This window comes from Sceloporus undulatus, chromosome 6 (assembly GCF_019175285.1).
Source record: "Sceloporus undulatus isolate JIND9_A2432 ecotype Alabama chromosome 6, SceUnd_v1.1, whole genome shotgun sequence".
Lineage (NCBI taxonomy): Eukaryota > Metazoa > Chordata > Lepidosauria > Squamata > Phrynosomatidae > Sceloporus > Sceloporus undulatus.
This window is the reverse complement of record NC_056527.1, coordinates 54,048,436-54,067,628: the sequence shown is the minus strand read 5'-3', so window position 1 is coordinate 54,067,628 and position 19,193 is coordinate 54,048,436. Positions and strand designations below refer to the sequence as shown.

The window sequence follows — 19,193 nt, the reverse complement described above, 5'->3', positions numbered from 1 at the left end:
CTAATTTCGTAACCCGAAAAACCTTCGTAACCTGAATTGCCATAGGCGCTAATGGAAAAAATAGCTCTCTGCTGCCCTCCGGTGGCGGAAAATAGCGCCGAGGCTTTTTCGTAACCCGAAAAAACCTTCGTAAGCCGAAACAATAAATCCCTATGGGATTTTTTCGTATCCCGAAAAATTCGTAAGCCGGGTAATTCGTATCCCGGGGTACCACTGTATAGGGCAATATTACCAGCACAACAGTACTAACATTGAAGAACCTCACAAAACAGCCACCTGTTACTTCTGGCTCTGTCCTTAAAAAATTATCAAGATTTAAGTTTCAGGTAATGAGGAAAATAGTTAACAGTTGTAAACAATGAATATGATTAAGAAATTAAAAATATAGTGTGATGCAGTAGTATTCTGATTTGAGCAGAATCTGATTTTGATTTGAGCAAAGAAGAAATCTATCAGTGTTTGGCTGATGTATACTGGCCATGATGGAATGATGTGACTACTCTGAAAAGACCATAATGCTCAGCAAAGTGGAAGGCAGTAGGAAAAAACAATAACAATATAAGAAGTAGATTGATTCATTTGGTACTAGGTCACCATACGTGGTATATCAAATAGCAAGAATAAATATCAGTATTTAAGAAAAATAAAAAGCAAAACAAAGCTCTTCTGTCATGAAAATCATAAACCAGATCACAAAGTTAACTTCAAAAAGTCTTCAAACCACACGCTTCGGCTGTTGTTGTCACCACTGACCTAATGGAAACGTGCCCAAACATGTTTCGGCCTAGAAACTTTTGCCAAGTCATATAACTGATAAATATAGCCTTTCAACCATCTGGACAGCATTTTGGCCCAAAGACCTTTGATTCAAATTGTATTCTGTAACTTCCAATACCCATTTGTCCAATGTTATATGATGCCATAGGTGGCCAAAATGAAGAAGCAATGTGTTGTGGAATGTTCCTTCAGTCTCATGAGAATGACCATTCTACACAATTATCAACTATGCATTTCATTTGATGCTAAAGATGTATTTGATAAAATTGACTGGCAGTTTATTTTTTGTGACTTAAAGGATTTTAGCTTTCACCTTATTAATCTTTGATTCATATTCAAAGTGCTGCACTAGGCATATCAAACTGCATTTGCACTTTCAGGAGGATTTTACCTTTGCTTCTTTGAATAGATCATAGCCACTTTTAATACCGATTTTGAAATACCTTTCCATTTGAAAAGCAGATTGATATGCATATAGAAGCTATTAGGAAATCCCAAGTCTTAAGCTCCCTGAGGTACTGAATAAGTGGCATGCCTCTTTAAATCTTGGTCACAAGTTATGCAGTTTTATTAGCAAGCAGGTTTAAATTTGCAAGCACTGATATAAAAGAAATACACTTAAAAACAGATGCATCTTTGACATACCTCTCTCCAAAAGACAAACAGTGTTCCACATACAATAATTACAGATGAAACCAATATTTTGACAATTAGATTTCTGGTCAAAATGCTGTCCTTGACATTTCTTGGAGGCTTCCTGATAACATCTTTATCCACAGGCTCAACTCCAAGACTAAAAATAAGGAAGGACATTTTTTAAAAAAAGTTTTGAATTAATTTATGAAGTGTAAAATCAACTAATATGGAAAAGTGAGACACAAACCTCAATACATGTTTATGTTCACGAGTAGAACCAAAACATTACTTAATCTCATGTTGCGATACAGTCTATAAGCATCTACAAAACTTATCTTGGGTCATGCCTTTTTTTTAAAATGTAAAACATCCGCCATAATAATCCTCAAAATTCACTACACACAATTTTGATATAAAAACCTTCAAAGGTAAGCAAAGAAATGTTCAATGTAACTATTTCTCCACAATATATTGACAAAAACCTAGCATATATACATTCTGAAAGTAACAATTGCCTGACTAAGACTTCTTGGATTAAAAAGCATGAATTTAGAAAAAAAAATGAGATGGGAAAGCAATCCAAATTTTTCACACAACATAGGAATAAAAAATCTAGCATAAGAGGTTTTATACTATAACTTGATACACTTACAAGGATGATATATCCAACACATAAATACTTAAATGTATGTTTGAAGAATGGCCTATAACAGTGATGGTGAACTTTTAGGGGCTGAGTGCCCAAACTGCAACCCAAAACCCACTTATTTATTGCAAAGTGCCATGTCCCTCTGGCTTTCTAGTAACAAACTCTGGCAAACTCTGTGTTGCGGTGATGGCACATGTGCCCACAGAGAGGGCTCTGAGTGCCTCCTCTGGCACATGTGACATAGGTTCGCCATCACTGACTGGCCTATAAGATTAGCACTTCTGGAAAGATGTATCAACCACAACTTCTCAAAGAGCAAATTTGTCCATTTGTTGGGATGTTATTAAGTTACGTGGAGCTTGCATCCCAAATTTGTAATTACGTATATACCCATCAATAAGTCTTAAAAAATTTCCCCCAAAAAATAAACCCCAAAATCCCAGGTTGACTTATTTATGAATCAGTATGGTGATGTGATAGCAGCTCTTTCAGATTTCCCTATACAGTGGGAAGATAGTTTCTTTTTCTCTTGAACCAAACAGAAAGAGTCCTGAATGATTAATTGCTGTTAGACAAACAGTCCCCCTCCTGCCTGCGCCCTGGCCATTCCTGTCTGGGTGAAGGATGAAACCAAAGTTGAAACAAATGCTGAAGCAAAAAGCCTCTCTCTCTTACTATATGTACACATACTCAAGGAGCCTCCAAGTTTTACCCTCGACTTATATATGAGGTCGACTTACAGTCAAATATATACGGTACTTCCAGATTCTAAATTAACCAGTTATATTTTCAATTGCATCCCAAGTAAACCTGTAGGTCACTGCTGACCTACTCAACTAAGGAAATATCTAACTTCATAGGTTAGAATTTCCATTCACATTTTGAGGATAACCATGCCACTGTGACACCCTATTTCCAATGTACATATATTAAAAGTGCATTGTGTGTGTAAAATGCAATTACAAGAATGCTGTATTTGCAACTTGGATTCAAAGCCCCATACAATCACTTTTGTTGCTTTATTATTACAAATTAATTACCTCCTAGCCAAAAATCCTTAATCCAAAATACGCCAAAATCCAAAATTGTCCACATGGGTGACTGAGATAGTGACAACTTTGCTTTCTGATGATTCATTGTACACAAACTTTGTTTCATGAACGGAAATATTAAAAACATTATGTATACAATTACCTTTAGGCTATTGTATAAAATATATATAAAACATAAATGAATTTCGTGTTTATACTTGGGTCCCATCTCCAAAGTATCTCATTATGCAAATATTCCAAAATCCGGGGGGAAAACCAAAACACTTCTGGTCCCAAGAGATGCTCAACCTTGTATATTCCTGGCTTTTCCCACTGAGTGCAAAGACATCATCCTTCCTTTGTTCTATGCAAACTGGTCAATTAAAATGATTATAAACTGCAATGTTGAATTTTTTGTTTAGGATAGTGCACATAACCTCTCCAAAAGCACTGAAATCCCTTCACATCCTCTAGAAACATTTTGCTCAGTCATACATAGTGATGTAGGTGCGACATGCGAATGTCCCCATACAAGAATGTGGTGGTGAATGTAAATATGGTCAACAAATCATAACAGAGGATGAATGCTTTATGAATACGCCCCAAGCGTCTTCTATAGGCTATACACATAAATTATGAGCAAAAAGAATAGAAGTGAAATCATACATTGCCCAGAAAACAGCCTGCACATGAAGGATCTAGGTTATCTAACAACATATTTTAACTACCTTCTAAAATGAATGCACTACAAAACAGAACACAATCAGTCAAGAATATTAGTTTGCTAGCAACAGCTATATCCTCCTGTTACAAGCTTTTAAAGGAAGTTACCTCTGAGCGGGGGGTCCATCCATGATTATGTTGATCCATAAGATCTGCATGGCATTGAGAGGATTAGGAAAGTTCATTAATGTGGCCAATGAGATTAATGTCAATGCAGCTATACTCCTGTAGAAAAAAAGTTGTTTTACACACCTGTCAGCATGTTTTGTTTTTCTTTTAGGAGATTTGTGGATATCAAGCAAAGGTAAGACACACAGTCATTTGAGTAGCAGGTAAATCTCATACACAGCAGCAATCCAATTACTTTAAACGGATCATGCAGGTTAGCAGGGATTTTATGCCATACACTAAAATTAGAGATTAATATTTAGTCTAGTTTAGCAAACCAAACCTTACAGTAACCTTTGTTGTTAGAGGATGAGTCAGTGATTGTTTTCCCTTTCTGGTAAGAAATATGATGTAATCAGTACAACAGATGCTTATTTCTCTAGACTTACAACATATAGAGGTTTCATTTAAAAGTTTACAGGCATTTAAGTTACAGGGCATCCCCAAACTGCATCTGAGAGAATAATCCACATGTTTGGAACCTGCTGTCATTTTGAATTTACTTAACCTAAATGTTTAGTGGTTTTTGCCTAACAAGACACCTGTGAAGTACTCATTCCTAATTTCTTTTAGTGGCACCATATTACAACAGAAATGTTGACTAAGGTAAACTGCTTCATCTGTAGTGTGGTGTTGTTGCTTGTCCTCAAGTCATTGTAAATTTAGGGCAACTAACTTGCTGACAAGTTTCTTCAGAGGGGGTTTGCGATTGCCATCCTCTGAGGCTGAGGGACTGTGACTTGTCCAAAGTCACCCAGTGAGTTTTCATGGCCGAGTGGGGATTTAAATCCTGCTCTGCAGTCATAGTCCAATGCTACATCACACTGGCTCATGCTAAAAAAACAAATCTGTTAAACAAACAAACAAAAAAAACTCTCCAACAAACTTCTAAAAAAGTGACCTGAAGTCACTGCACCACTGCCAAAATGAAAAAAGGGGTTGTATAGATAGGTATGTAGTACTAATGTACTACCACTTCAATATCCCAGTACAGCTCATACACTCAGTTTGTACTAAAAACAATCCAGAGTGGACAATCTGGTGCAATCAGTGAGAAATAGCAACAGACAGATAGTTCTGAACATTTGCAAGCAGTAGGGCATTAACAGTAATTGCTTTTTCGTTTATTCTATTCGTTTATTAGGTGTTCAGAGGTAAACTACCTTCATATGTGGAGGTTCCATTTAGCTATCACAGCCAAATGAAGAGACTTCTGTAGACAGAAGTGGACTTGTGGGCTTGGAAGAGCCCTGATGGCACAGTGGTTAAATGCCTGTACTGCAGCCACTGACTCACAAACCACAAGCTTACGAGTTCAATACCAGCCAGGGGCTCAGGGTCGACTCAGCCTGGCATCCTTCTGAGGTTGCTAAAATGAGTACCCAGCTTGTTGGGGGCAATTAGCTTTGTAAACTGCTTAGGGAGTGCTTAAGTGCACTGATAAGTGGTATAGAAATGTGCTTGCTATTGCTCTTGCTATAAGTGGGCTTATTATTAATACCCATACTTTTTGGAGGCACACATTACTCCCGAGTGTTAAACTTCCAGAGGTGTAATCATTTTAGTTACAGCAAAAGCAACAACTACCAAAAAGAATCTTGTCATGCTGTACAGACGAACAAATTTATTATGGCACAGTCATGCACTAGTTTAATTCATCATATGCACAATTCTTTTAAAAAGAAAGTGCTTTGTCATGCTCCAAGGGTTTGTTGCTTTCTCCAGATATTCTGAAATCTGGATATCTGAGCCAACAGTACTTTCACATCAATCAGGCTTTACAACATCTATCATCAATCAATAAAGTGAAGATAGTTTTTCACATGTTATGCAAATTATTTAAGCCTTGGCAATTATTCAAATCTTTGGCATTAAGCTCTGGCCAGTACAATTTGGAGTTCTATTTATTTATTTTAAAAAATCTGATACTGCAAGCCTGATATCTGCCTACTCCGCCTTCTAGCATGAAGTAAAAGGTATCAGAACTATTTTAATCTGTTCTCATGTATCCTGTAATTTTTAGTAACAAGAGACAATATATATAACTTTCATTATTTAACACAGTAAAAAATAACTAAGGCCTAAAATAGATGGGCCAAATAAAGCAGCTTTATATGGAGAGCATGCCAAGCTAGGAAAAGCCAGCGTGAAAAGGAAAACCACTCCTGCTGGCATCCTATTCAAGACTGCGGCAGCGGCACACTTTCAGAGCAGGCTGTGTGATCGCCACAGTTTCTACCCAACTGCAGATGGAACAGCCTCTGGCCCCTCCTTTTGGCTAGTCTGTTTCACCCTTAAAATATATCTCTTTGTTATCTTCAGCCAGTTATATGCCATTTCTGTAATGACTGTATTAGATCGGATGCTTATTTTATGTATTACTATTAGATTTATGGCTAGGAAAGCCTGTGCAATTTTTTTGTGTGCGTATGGTAGATAGTGTACCAGGTTCATTTGTACCTGAACTAGCCAAACAATTGTTAGTGCAATTAATTAATCAAGCAGAATTCATACCACTAAATTTCTGATATTGTGCTGCAGAACTTACGTGCTAAGTTGAAATCTAACAAAATTTTTGATGTTGTTATAAATTCCTTTACCCTCTTCAATGGCAGACCTGAATCACAAGAGCAAAAATAAAAAGAAAATTCAAAACGATAAAGAGGCATAGTGTTTTGAAGGCATTCTGAAAATGTATTTAATATAGCAGAAGTAGATAAAGAGTAGCTCACAGAGGCCCCCCCTCCTGTAGTAACTCCTCAGGACTTTTCTTTTCTTAAAAAGAGCTGACACCACATTTTGCTGATATCACATTTTACTGACTATAGTCAAAAAGCTAAGAAAATAAGCTCAAAATAGTTAACAGGATGATCAATATGAAAATTGGTTTAGTCCAGTATCAATAGTTAATACCATAGCAAATATCACCAGTGAAAAACTACCCTAGCTTCAACTTCTAACACTTCTTTAGATTTAAAAAGCTACATTTGGTTCACCAAAAACTGATGCTTCAAGTGTATTCAACACCATTATACCTTTTGAAAAGAAACTGAATTCTGGTAATGTAATCCAGACAATACTTTCTTCTGGCATATGATGTAGACAAATTCAGTGATTAGTCCTTTCTGGTTTGGGGCATTACACCATATTAGTTTTGTATTAGAACAATTTCTGACATTTGCAGATACACAACTTTGTTTAAATTTTATGCTGCAACTTATAATTTAAGTGACGGACAACATAGTGGTGATACTACATGCTTTAACTGTTGCTAAACAAATTATAATGAAAGGTTGGAAAGGCAATCAGTCACCATCTCCAAGAAAATGGGTTGGCTTTTGACAATCATATTCTATTTAGTTCCCCCTTTTTTCTTTGCCACCCCCCCTTCATTAAAAGGTTCACCTAAAACAACTTTAAATGCTTTAAAAATCAAACCAAATAGGTGCCACCCTTTGAGTATGTGGTCAACTCGAAAGTTTTAAAGTTTTAGGACAATGTAATTAAATTGTTTTATTATATAAATTCAAAATAAAGCTGCATTTCTCCTTCCTCAAAAGTGCACCTTATTCAGTTTTCTCAATGGTGAAAGTAATTGGACATTAAGATTGTAGTTTTGGTTTTACCAGCATTTCTGAACAGAGGGAGATAATATAAATAGTGTTACAAGAGGACACATCTACTTAACTACAGGACTCAAAAATTCAAGTATCCCTTAGTTATATTTCATTAGAACAGTAATCCTGAGTAGCTCATGGAGGGAGAGTTTCAAAAGAAGTTACAGAAATAAGATAATCTTGAATTTATTACTCTGCTTGATAAATAAGATGTGTCTGTATGTGTTATGTACGAGTCTTGAATACTACTGTTTTGTAATAACTAAGCGTGATTACTCAACACAATTTTTTCAGATCTATTTCATGGAAAAATATTTGCGCTGGTTATCTATTATCCATTCTTATGAGCAATAAAAACTACAGATAAAACTGAGACAAGAAATGTGAGCATTACTCTTAAATAACATTTCCATGACACACAAAGTTGTCATTCCATAACAACTAAAATAAAGCTCCTCGTATGACTGTGAATTTCCAGAGATGGGTGGGATATTAAACTTCCAATGACATACAGGCGGCCCCCGGGTTACGAAATTAATTCGTTCCGCCGCCGCTTTCGTAACCCGGAAACTTTCGCTAGCCGAATAAGCCATAGGCGCTAATGGGGAAAAGCCGCGATTTCGTGCGAAATAGCGCCGAAAAGCACCAAAATTTTCTTCGTAACCCGGAATAACCTTCGTAACCCGGAACTATTTTTTCTATTGATTTTTTTCGTAACCCGGAAATTTCGTAACGCGGCGCATTCGTATCCCGGGGTACCACTGTAGTAGATACACATTCTAAACAAAATAGCAATCATAGTTGTACTAAAACAGTTAGAGAACATACAAAATGTGGATGTAAAGCAAACTTACATTATTGTCTGGAAGTCATCATCCACTAAGATCATATCAGCTGCTTCTTTACAAACATCAGTGCCAGTCTGCCCCATTGCTACTCCAATATCTGCAGCCTTCAGTGCTACAGCATCATTCACTCCATCACCAGTCATAGCAACTACTGAACCATTATTTTGTAGTGACTAAGGGGGAAAAATAGTTAACCTGTTGATTGTCACCACAAAATACTAACAATAAACATTCACGATATAACATATTAACTTAAATTCACCATTGGTCTCTTTTGTCAAAATGAAAATTTTCATGGGTGAGCTCTTTATCAACAAATATACCTGTAAAGCCTTTTCAGCTAAACTGGGGACATTTTTATATGTTCATGGTTCTACTTCACGTTTGCTATTGTACTCCAAAAGGAATGTATCTCTTTTTCTCATTTTACTTCACCATTTAACTTTGTTATTTTAAATCAAGTGTATAAACACTTCAAGCTAGCTTAAACCACAGCTGTATTTGTAGAAACTGCAAAGCACCACCCCAAATTTAGCTACTCTCTTATATTTTAAAAGTGCTTTGTCAGTCATTTTAGAGTAGTGGCAGTTTTTTCTTGAAGAAATCTAATTGATTTCATCTGAATATTGGATTGTTAGCATTAAAAATTCTAGTACCATTTTAAAATTAGTTACTATTCTGCTATTCCTAAATACACACATACATACCTTAACTATCTTCAGCTTATGTCTGGGACTGGCTCTGTAGAACACTGCTACCTGGAAAACAGAAACATTTCTGGTCTTAAAAACTGCACAGTTGTATTTCCTAATGATAAATATCATAGTTTTTTCAACAAGAGATGGGAGGTAAGAGGGATCCCCAACCAACCCACCAATCCTTTTTCTGTTTTCATTCTCCCCTGCCACTAGAATGCTGCCTACCTATTCTCCCATCTCCTTTCTCTCACTAGACATCGCAGCAATTAGTACCAGCTCCAAAGGCAAGGTCTGACAATTGCCAATTGCCCTTATATTGCTACCATCCTCACTTATTTTAGAATATTTAAGATCAGGATCTGTACAAGAAAAGGCTTCCATGCCCTATTTCTTCCATGAGGAAGAGCTGCCAGAGAGGCTCTACAATTCTAAAACTAATGCAAGTACTGTTCCATCAGCACAATTTTACCAAATGCAGTTTTTCAGTTATCAGAATAAAATATAATGTTGTGGTGCTGGAGGCTTAAAGCTGAACAAGAATGAACAACCCTTGCATGTTTGATTTGCGTATCATCAAAAGTAAGATTACTTCATATGGTGTTGGGCTTCCAATATACCAGCTAATGGTTTGGATTGATAGGATTTACAACCTAATATACCATGGGTTCTTCACCCCAATGCTAAACCTCTCCCATAATTTCTGACAAAAAGTTAAAAAATCACAGGGAAGTTCTAAAATAGTTCTCAAGAACTGCGATACCCATATATCAACCATAGAAGATTGTGGTATTCTTTATAAGATGTTACAAATTAGTTATTACTAATATTTATTCAAAGCATCTTAGTAAGTCTTGTGAAGTAACTATAAAGAACTAAAACCTTATAACACAATAACTCCACAGTTCTTTCCACCTAATGACTTCCACTCTATTTAAAACTAACCTTGGGCGATATTTGTGAAAGCTGTTGTATATCCATTGCATCTATTTCTTCACCAGAGATTGATTGAGAATTTTTGGAATATAATCCTAAACGACTAGCTAGAAAAGAAAAAAGAATATACATTACTCTGACTAGATGTTTCTGTGGAAGAATACCAATGGAGACATGCAACGTGCATATACATGCAATGGAGCATGTACAATCGAACATTCTAGATTGTAACTTATTATTTATTAGCGGTAGCAAAACTGCAATCAGCACAAGACTACAGCAATTATACAGCTGCCAATGTTTCTCCCAGCTGCCAATGTCTCTTTTGGTATATGAAAGGAAAGTCCAGGGTACATGTTTATAATTTAAAATATTATCCTGCAGTTTCACCAGCAAATTGAGTTAGTATCCGTAACAATTCATTGTTATATGCTAACAGAAGCATGAAAAAAGCGCAGAAGGTGCAGATGCTGTTTTGCAAATTGAAGATTTAACTTACTGTGAAGGTTTTTTTGTTGACCTATGATTAGTGAATGCCCTCATTAAATGCAGAGCTCAAAGGGGTTTTTAGCTTCTTCTGCAAATAGTTGTCCCCTCAGTTGTGGAAATTAGACTGGAGCAGAGTTTATTGATGCTAAGTTTTCTATAATAGCCTCCAAGTTTGAGAAAGTAAGAGCCACAGGTGACCATGAAGCTTCAGTGGAGACAGGGTAATGCTGAGGACAGGTACACCCAATAAAAACTAGAAGCCTCTTTGAACGCTACCATCAATTTGTTTGTCATACCCACGATCTCTCCCACTAAGCAGAAAATATTTTATTTTAGTAAAACAAAAGATTAGGTATTGCCTTAGGATATATCAAAATTCCATTAATTACTATTGTTTATGCAGGAGGCAAAGGAAAAATAGTCCAAATAACTATCTTCATAATAGTTTCAGTCCATCAATTCAGAAGCATTAAACCACCTTTATTCTCTTTCTGAAAATTTATGAAAATGGTTTAACACAGACACGGAATCCAATTTGCTGCTTTGGGTCATGCAAAAGGCTTTGCACTACTCACTAAGATCTCTTGCTACACTTTAGAGTGTTTGCCATGATATGAAACTGTTTTAAAGTACCGCATATACTCAACTAAGTGGCGCTCATGTATAAAATCAACGGTAGGTTTTGAGGCTCAAATTACTGATTTTGATATGACCCATGGATACGTTGATGGTAAAACATAGCGGCATATAACAAAGGATCTAAAGCAGGGGTAGGCAACCTTTTTGAGCCGGGGGCCGGGTTGCTGTCCCTCAGACAACTGGGGGGCCGAAGCCAAAAAATAAAAAAATAAATAATTTTAAGAGGCATTTAAATAAATAAATAAACTGGGACAAATGTAGGACAACATTTTCAAATGGTGGACACTTTTTTTTAAAAAAGTGGAGGACACGCAAAAAAATTTGCTGATTTTTAAAAAAATGTTAAGATAAATGCATGTTTCTGAGGCTTCTATAGACAATTGCCCCACCATGCCCCCTTGCGCGAGAGGCCAAAGGCCCCGGTGGCAATCGGCGACAGGACCGGGCTGGGGCCGGTCCCAAGGCCTCGCCGGGCCGCATCCGGCCCGCGGGCCGCAGGTTGCCTACCCCTGATCTAAAGGATGAAGCAAAGGAGCAGTGCCAAAGAACTTACAAAATTCGAGCAGGCACAATTGTTTGTGCTCACACTCAGGGCTGGATTGATGAAGAGTTGGGGGGTGCTTCAAGGACAGATTACATTCTTGCCTTTCAAGAGGGGATGGTTCCTTTTTTATATAAGAGTTAAACTGACCTGTGGATAAGTATACTCAGGTTTTTTTTAAAAAAACTGTCTAAAATGTCTAGAATTATATATGAATATATACAGTATGTCTTCAGTTTCAGAAGCAGTTCACTGTGTGCTGTGGGCTGGTTTGGCTTCGTTTCATGTGTTTTTTGCAAACAAGACTGGATGGTTCTCTTGGGCTCATGGAACTGCTGACAGCTTTTTGGATCCTAGCTTTGTTACAAAATCTTTGGAAAGATCTCATTTTTCACAGTAATTCAGTGCTAATAAACTATCTTAGTATTTTACAGAATGAAAAAAGTCCAGTCATACCAATGGCAACAGCAGTCTCTTGTGAATCGCCAGTAATCATTTTTATTGCCACTCCTGAAGTAATAAGTGCTGTCACAGCTTCTTTTACACCAGTTCTTGGAGGATCAATTATTCCTACCAGACCCAGAAAGGTCAGCTGTCCAAGCTCAGGACCAGATGCTAAGGCCAGAACTTTGAAATACACAAGAGGGAAAGAAGAGATTACCTTCAGATTTGCAACAAAAAGTTCAGAATGATACATCAAACCCTTGGAATAACTAATTACCTAGTTATAGTACAGTGGGCCCTCGCCTTACGCGGGGATCCGTTCTGGATCCCTCCGCGTAAGGCGAATTCCGCCTATGCTCAAGCCCCATTGTAAACAATGGGGCTCGTGCACGGTGGTGCGCGGGGCGCAACGGGCGCACACACCCATTGAATTGAATGTGATGTGCCGCCCCTTCCGCCCCACGTGCACCCCGTGGCTTGAGTGCGTATGCTCAAGCCGTGTAAGGCGCGCCCGCGTATGACGCGGGTGCGCTGTATATGTATAGTGCACACACACACACAGTGCAACATGGTAACCTCCACAAATAGTTATGTACTGCACAGGAAGGACAGAGCTTCCCATAAATAAATGTCACTTTTACTGAATGCAGTTAGTTGAGCATGATGTAATCGACTGTATAATAGATAGGGAATACAATGTACTTTTCCAACACAGGGACTGTGGCAAGGGTTTAGTAGTATAGATTCTCTTCTCCTCTTATATTTTGAGAGTTCATTTACTCTCCAAGTGTTGAGTTAGAACCATACTGAGATTGCAAACCTGTATCTACTACTTTCAAAGTGAGTTTCATGGAAGTCAATGGGGCTTACTTTTGAGTAGACATGTGAAGGACATTACTTATGATTTTGTCCCTACTGAAAGTAATAGGATTTAAGTCATAGCTACCATTTCACATTAATTTCAGTGGAAGCTAAGCATAACTTAGTTCCCCCCCCCCACCAACCCATTATCTTTCAAGTTTGAGAGACAAGTCTCCTTAACATGGATTGATCAAGTTACTTTTCAAAGTCTGACAACTGCATTAATTCTTTGTGGAATTTTAGAAATCTCACACTATAGTCTAGGAAATTAAATCAAATATTCTCTTTTTAAAATATGAAAATTTAAGTAGTACAATCTATACTATCGGAAACCAACACAAGTCACAGAAATAGGAACAAATGAAAAAGAAATATTCACAGCCTATCTAGAGCTGCTTACACTGAGCACAGTAAGCAATTGGTTTTCGAAAGGCTGTCCTGCTGTGACAATGATTCTGTGATATGGTATTACCTCTAAGTCCTGCAGAGCCCATGGATGCTTTCTCTCGCTGATAAAGATCTCTTTGTTGTTGGTTAAGAGGTAAGCTATGTCCTTTGCTATTGTATGTTGTACAATATCGAATCACTTCCTCATAAGCACCTTTCATGAAGCAAATTTCTGGTTTGTCCTAAAAGAACAAATATGTTAGCACATGGTGCCCTGTCCTTTGCCTCAACTCTGTCATTATATAACTTGAAAGCTTTTTTAGTTTGCCAATAATCATTTCTGATTTACTTACAACGAATTATGCTCCACGTAATTTACTGTGTAAACCACATAATACTCCCACTTAGGGGGAAAAACAAGTCTGAATATTATTTCCCTGTTTGTTCTGTGTATATGTAAGTGCACACATACATATGGTCTGCAAAAATACTGTTCCATCATCCAACTGAATGGACTACACCTGAAAATCTGAGAATATGGGCTGGTACTATACAGGAACCATAAAAACCATTCTCTCTCATGCTAACATTTTATTATATTTGTGTTGTTTCTGCAATAAGGATTACATCTTTAAAACATCTATAGCAGGCGTTCCCAATCTGGAGTGCCAAGCAACCCCAGTGGATACAACCAAGAGTGACTTGTGTCCTGAGTGATCACTCATGAGTCATCACTCATTTTTTTCTGAACAAATTAGAATCTAATTGCTCAATTTAGATTTGCATTTATGCATTGAGATGAAAGCTTTTTTCCCTATTCAATTTGTTCACCTGCAGTATTGTATGTGGTTCAATTTGTGGTTCAAAAATTAGAAATTAGACTTCTTCATTAGACTTCTTCATTGTTCAACAAACATTTCCAAAGGATGTGGGGCATATAAAAGGATGGAAACCACTGATCTATAGGATATACTGATTAGCAGCATGTTTTTAAAATCCAAGTAACACTCCATCCCTGAAGAGCTGTATTCATCCAGTGGAGCATTTACTTTTAAATACACTGCTCCCTCGGGTTACGAAATTAATTCGTTCCACGGCCGCTTTCGTAACCCGAAAAGCCTTCGTAAGCCGAAATGCCATAGGCGCTAATGGGAAAAAGCCGCGATTCCGTGTAAAATAGCGCCGAAAAGCACCAAAAAATTTTTCGTAACCCGAAAAAACATTCGTAACCCGGAACAATTATTTCCTATGGGATTTTTTCGTATCCCGGAAATTTCGTAACCTGGGTATTTCGTATCCCGAGGTACCACTGTAAGTGTACATACAATTTTGTCTACAAGTTTGAAATTATAGTAAATCTCTGCATAAGTTAAACTGTCAATGCAGATTAAAATGGTAGTATATATGATAGTCGGCCCTCCACATCTGCAGTGTTCACTTTTGTTCATTGTTTATTCGTGGATTTGATTGATATGATCTCTCTAAGAAACCCTAGATCCTCCGGTATGATGCTAGAAGTTGGCAATACTGTAGAGATACGCTGCAGATTCCTAGAGAAGACACTTCTCTAGGCATCTGTAGGTCTTCCAGTGTGATTCTATGATCAATATCTAGCTAATATTGATCATAGAGTTGTGCTTGAGGACCTAGAGATTCCTAGAGATATCTTTTCTTAGGTTAAAAAAAGTGTTTTTTTAAATTGTGCTTTTTCCACTTTCACAAGGGTCCTGTACAAACCCCAGAGAATGTGGAGGGCCCACTGTACTGGAAACTATTGAAGTAATATTGCAGAAAATGAAATACCTGTTGTGTTCTATGTACACACTTAACAGCCATCCATTTTTGCTCAGAGCTGAAAGGATATTCTGCTTTTCTTATGTAGTCCTGTTGAATTCCATCTAAACCCATCTGTGAGAACAAAGAACATCTGCTGGTTCAATCCCTGTTTTTGTAATCAGAATATCTATAGTCAATCTTAAGTCATTTTGTTTTAGTGGCCAGCAAGCGTACCCAACTTGCTTGCTCCTATTTTATATTAGTAACACCCAAAATCAGGTTAATATCAGTTACTCAGACAGGGACCATGGGTAAACACAAGATATTGCTTTATTATAGAGTACTGAATTAAAAATAGAGTTCTCCCAGATGCATAGGCAGGGCAGGAAGTGAGTGCAGTGCCATAGGGGCAGTGACTTTCATCCTAAATTTGAGCACCACTCCTCCCACAGCTACTCAGAGCTGAACACAAGCTTTGCTGCTGTTTGAAGGCATAGAGCCAGCATCAGGAGAACTCTCATTCAGCTTGAAGCAACTGCAGGAGTGGCAAAAAATCAAGAGCAGATTCACTCTGCACAGGTGAATATTGATATGCATAATCCTCATATTTTATACAGTTAGCCCTTCCCTTATGCGGGGAATCCGTTCCAGGCCTCCCTCCCCACGTAAGGGGAAAAACCTCATATGCTTACACCCCATTGAAAACAATGGGCTGTGGGCACATGGCACGGCACACATGTCATGGACCACAAGTGCCATTTGTTTAATTGTAGCGTGGCTTCAACGTAAGTTGAAAGCCACATAAACGAAGCCTGCGTGTGGCGCGGGTTGACTGTAGTAACATACAACCAATCTATTTTACATAGCAGACCACTATATTTACTCTGTTTTAAACTTGATTGGCTTCAAATAAGCTTACTTTCAAATGTGCTCACAATATCTTAGCATGCTTTAGAACTGCAGTCAGTTTTACTTTAATAAAGTATCTCTTAGATTTTCTTCCAGTGTCACAACACAGTCAATTCCATTTAGAATGGTTCTGTGATGGAGTGGTAAGAGATACTATTAACACAGACTACACAAGGATGACTGTCCAGAAGTTGCTGGACTACAACTCCTGGTGTTACTCAGCATCTGTTGTAATGGCTAGGGATGAACAGAGCTGCAGTCCAGCACCACCTGGAGGGACAAACATTTCTAACCACTGACATAAAGACGCTGATCTGAAAGAATCTGGTGTAATCTGTATAGAGATGTCTGTTCAATATGTGAATGGAAGGCTTTGTTGTTGTTATATGCCTTCAACTCATTTCCAACTTATGGTGACCCTAAAGTGAACCTATCGCAAGGTTTTTTGGGGGGCTAAGTGTGTGTGTGAGACTCACTCAAAGTCACTCAGTGGGTTTCCATGGCCGAGTGAGGACTCAAACCCCGATCTCCAGAGTCATAGCCTAACACTCAAACCACTACACTACACTGGCTCTCTGAATGGAAGGCCAGAACTCTTAAATTTCTAGTGGAATGGGTAAGATACAGACATTACCTACAATTCTTGTTACAGAATTTCAAACTTCCACAAACAGAGTCAAAATGTGAGTACAACTGTAAATCAAAGTATTACACAGTTTGAAGCATACTGAAATGTAAATCTCACTACTGTTACTGCCGCTATTACCATCACCTTCACCACAATCATTTATATCTAGCATTTTCTCAAGAATCAGAGCTCAAGGAAGCTTACACATTAAACCAAGTATCACTTCTTTTTAAAAAAAACCATTAAAGCATATCTACACTGTCAGTACATTAAAAACATTTCACATCTACATTTCTAAAAAAAACAGCACAGCAACTTTTATTATAGAAGATATAATAACTTTTACTATGCAAAATAGGAGGAGCGTTTAAACAGCCCAATCACACGTTGGGTAATTAAGAAGTATCAATTAGTTCAATGGTATTTTCAAGTAAGTCTGGAATCCTAAACATGTCAAGTCTTGACAATTCATTACAGCAAACTTCTACCGATGAAATGTAACAAAAAGTGGGTCAAGATGAAAATCCTAACTGTGTCTGAATGGCAAACAGGAGAGATTTTTACTTCACTTGCTGCAGCTTGTTTTTTCCACATCTTTGGCTGAACACACTCTGAACTCCACCTCCCTAACCACATTCAGATCAAATTCACCACACTACATTAGGTTTCCAACCTATTTCACCCATTCCATCCACTGTGCATTTTCCAGTACTGCCCACACGAAGAACCAAGATACATCCAGAATTTTTTTTATTACAGACCAGTATGTGACTAAGCTATAAAACAGTTAATATGTATGTTACTAATGTATTATTGAAGAATTCATATTAGCTATGGAACCATTTCAAAAGCTAAAACTTTTATTGCTCATGCAACACCCCAATTGATTTATTAGTTTATAACTTATACACAGAGAAATTACATCTTTTACTTTCAAAGCTCTATAGGCAAAAAGAAACAACATACAATTTTGGGAATTCTTTAATACATTTTTGAAACTATGACATTTTTTGAGAAATCCCACAAAACTCACAATAGAAAATAAATTATTATTCTTTAATGTTATTTATGTTTCATCTTGCTGTATGTATACAGCATCTGTCAAGCCAGAGTGAAAATGATTTCTTATTCACTTGACTGGATTCTGCATTCACTTGGGCTCTGCACAGCATATTCTGACACACCTTTTTCTGTGTTTTTGCACTGCTTGAGCTTCTATTGACTCTAGCTAACATTTATGTTACAGTAAATTTACCAGTCCATAGTTTGCAATAATTATTGGTTTTGTTTTTAACAGATTGCCACATGGAATATAAACAAAAAACATGTCTTTATAAACCAATAATGACTCTGTTGCACTCCAGAACTATATACATTAACACACCACCTACCTTCATAGCAAGTGCAATTAAAGCCCCTTCTGTTGGTTTTCCCATTAAAGTGTTGTTCCGAATTACAGCATCATTACACACACACCCAGCCTGTAGATGAGAAGTAAATAATTGTCATGTAATATATAGGTGTCTGTATTTCAGAAGAAATTAGATTTTTTTTAAATGGAAGATCTTACCTCAACAATTCTGCTAACAGATGGTTTATTAAATCCATGAACCATATCACCTTCAACTATAACTTCTCCAAATCTGTTATAGCCCACTCCAGTAACCTGGGACAAAATAGACAACATTAATTGTACAATGCAATTTACTGTTGCTCCCTGCATTTTGCAAATGGAATTAAGGGGGGGAATGAGAAGATGTTAATTGTGAAACAGCAATCCTTATCACTCCCTAAAAAGCTTCTTTTCTCACTACAAAAAAAAATGTCCTGTGCCATGGAGGATAAAGGAGAACACCAAGACACATTCCCATCATACCTAGGCCCAGTCCCTCCAGATTTTAACTGATATGGCTCTGGTCACAGAGACAAATGAAAACTAACCAGGCTGGCCTCAATATGCCAGGATTTAGCTGCTCTGAACTTAAACTCCCAGTCTGCTTTTCCTTGTATGCAATTTAGTCTGTAAGACCAAGGACAGTTAAATTCACTGCTGGTAAGCCATTCCAGGAGCCTTTTGACTAAAGGGAGGGATATACATGGTTTTTAAATAAATTTAAAAATGGTTGTAAGATCTCCAGAAACGACAAGATTTCAGTTTTGTAATGAAAGTAGATAGAATGCTGAAGAAGAACCAGTCAGCTTGTCACAGCAGCACAAGAACTCATTAACAAATTACAGATGGCAACTCATCTTGATTTATTTTAGATCATTTCACAATAGTATTTTCACAATAAAAGACATTTACAAGTTGTTAACCAGTAACAACATCTGCACAAAAGTAATAAGAGTTAGCTGAAGTCCCACTGCTATTGTCTCTACTAAACGGAGTACCACCTTCAACTACTGCTACTAACTAGCAATTTTCATTCTGGAGCGTCT

General features: G+C 37.4%; 1 protein-coding gene across 3 annotated transcripts in view; it reads right to left on the bottom strand.

Moving 5' to 3' along the window:
- The window catches only part of ATP2C1 (ATPase secretory pathway Ca2+ transporting 1), a 56,293-nt gene that overhangs the window by 4,281 nt on the left and 32,819 nt on the right, over positions 1 to 19,193 (bottom strand). For 2 of the 3 annotated variants that reach the window (XM_042472069.1, XM_042472068.1), the window contains 12 exons: positions 18,325 to 18,420; positions 18,146 to 18,235; positions 15,245 to 15,349; positions 13,527 to 13,683; positions 12,206 to 12,376; positions 10,090 to 10,187; positions 9,157 to 9,207; positions 8,456 to 8,622; positions 6,533 to 6,601; positions 4,268 to 4,318; positions 3,925 to 4,041; positions 1,423 to 1,570 (listed from right to left, as the gene is read on the bottom strand). In XM_042472069.1, the coding sequence (XP_042328003.1) occupies positions 1,423 to 1,570; positions 3,925 to 4,041; positions 4,268 to 4,318; positions 6,533 to 6,601; positions 8,456 to 8,622; positions 9,157 to 9,207; positions 10,090 to 10,187; positions 12,206 to 12,376; positions 13,527 to 13,683; positions 15,245 to 15,349; positions 18,146 to 18,235; positions 18,325 to 18,420 (1,320 nt within the window). The remainder of the gene's footprint in view (positions 1 to 1,422; positions 1,571 to 3,924; positions 4,042 to 4,267; positions 4,319 to 6,532; positions 6,602 to 8,455; positions 8,623 to 9,156; positions 9,208 to 10,089; positions 10,188 to 12,205; positions 12,377 to 13,526; positions 13,684 to 15,244; positions 15,350 to 18,145; positions 18,236 to 18,324; positions 18,421 to 19,193) is intronic. The other variant, XM_042472070.1, reaches the window with a different exon arrangement.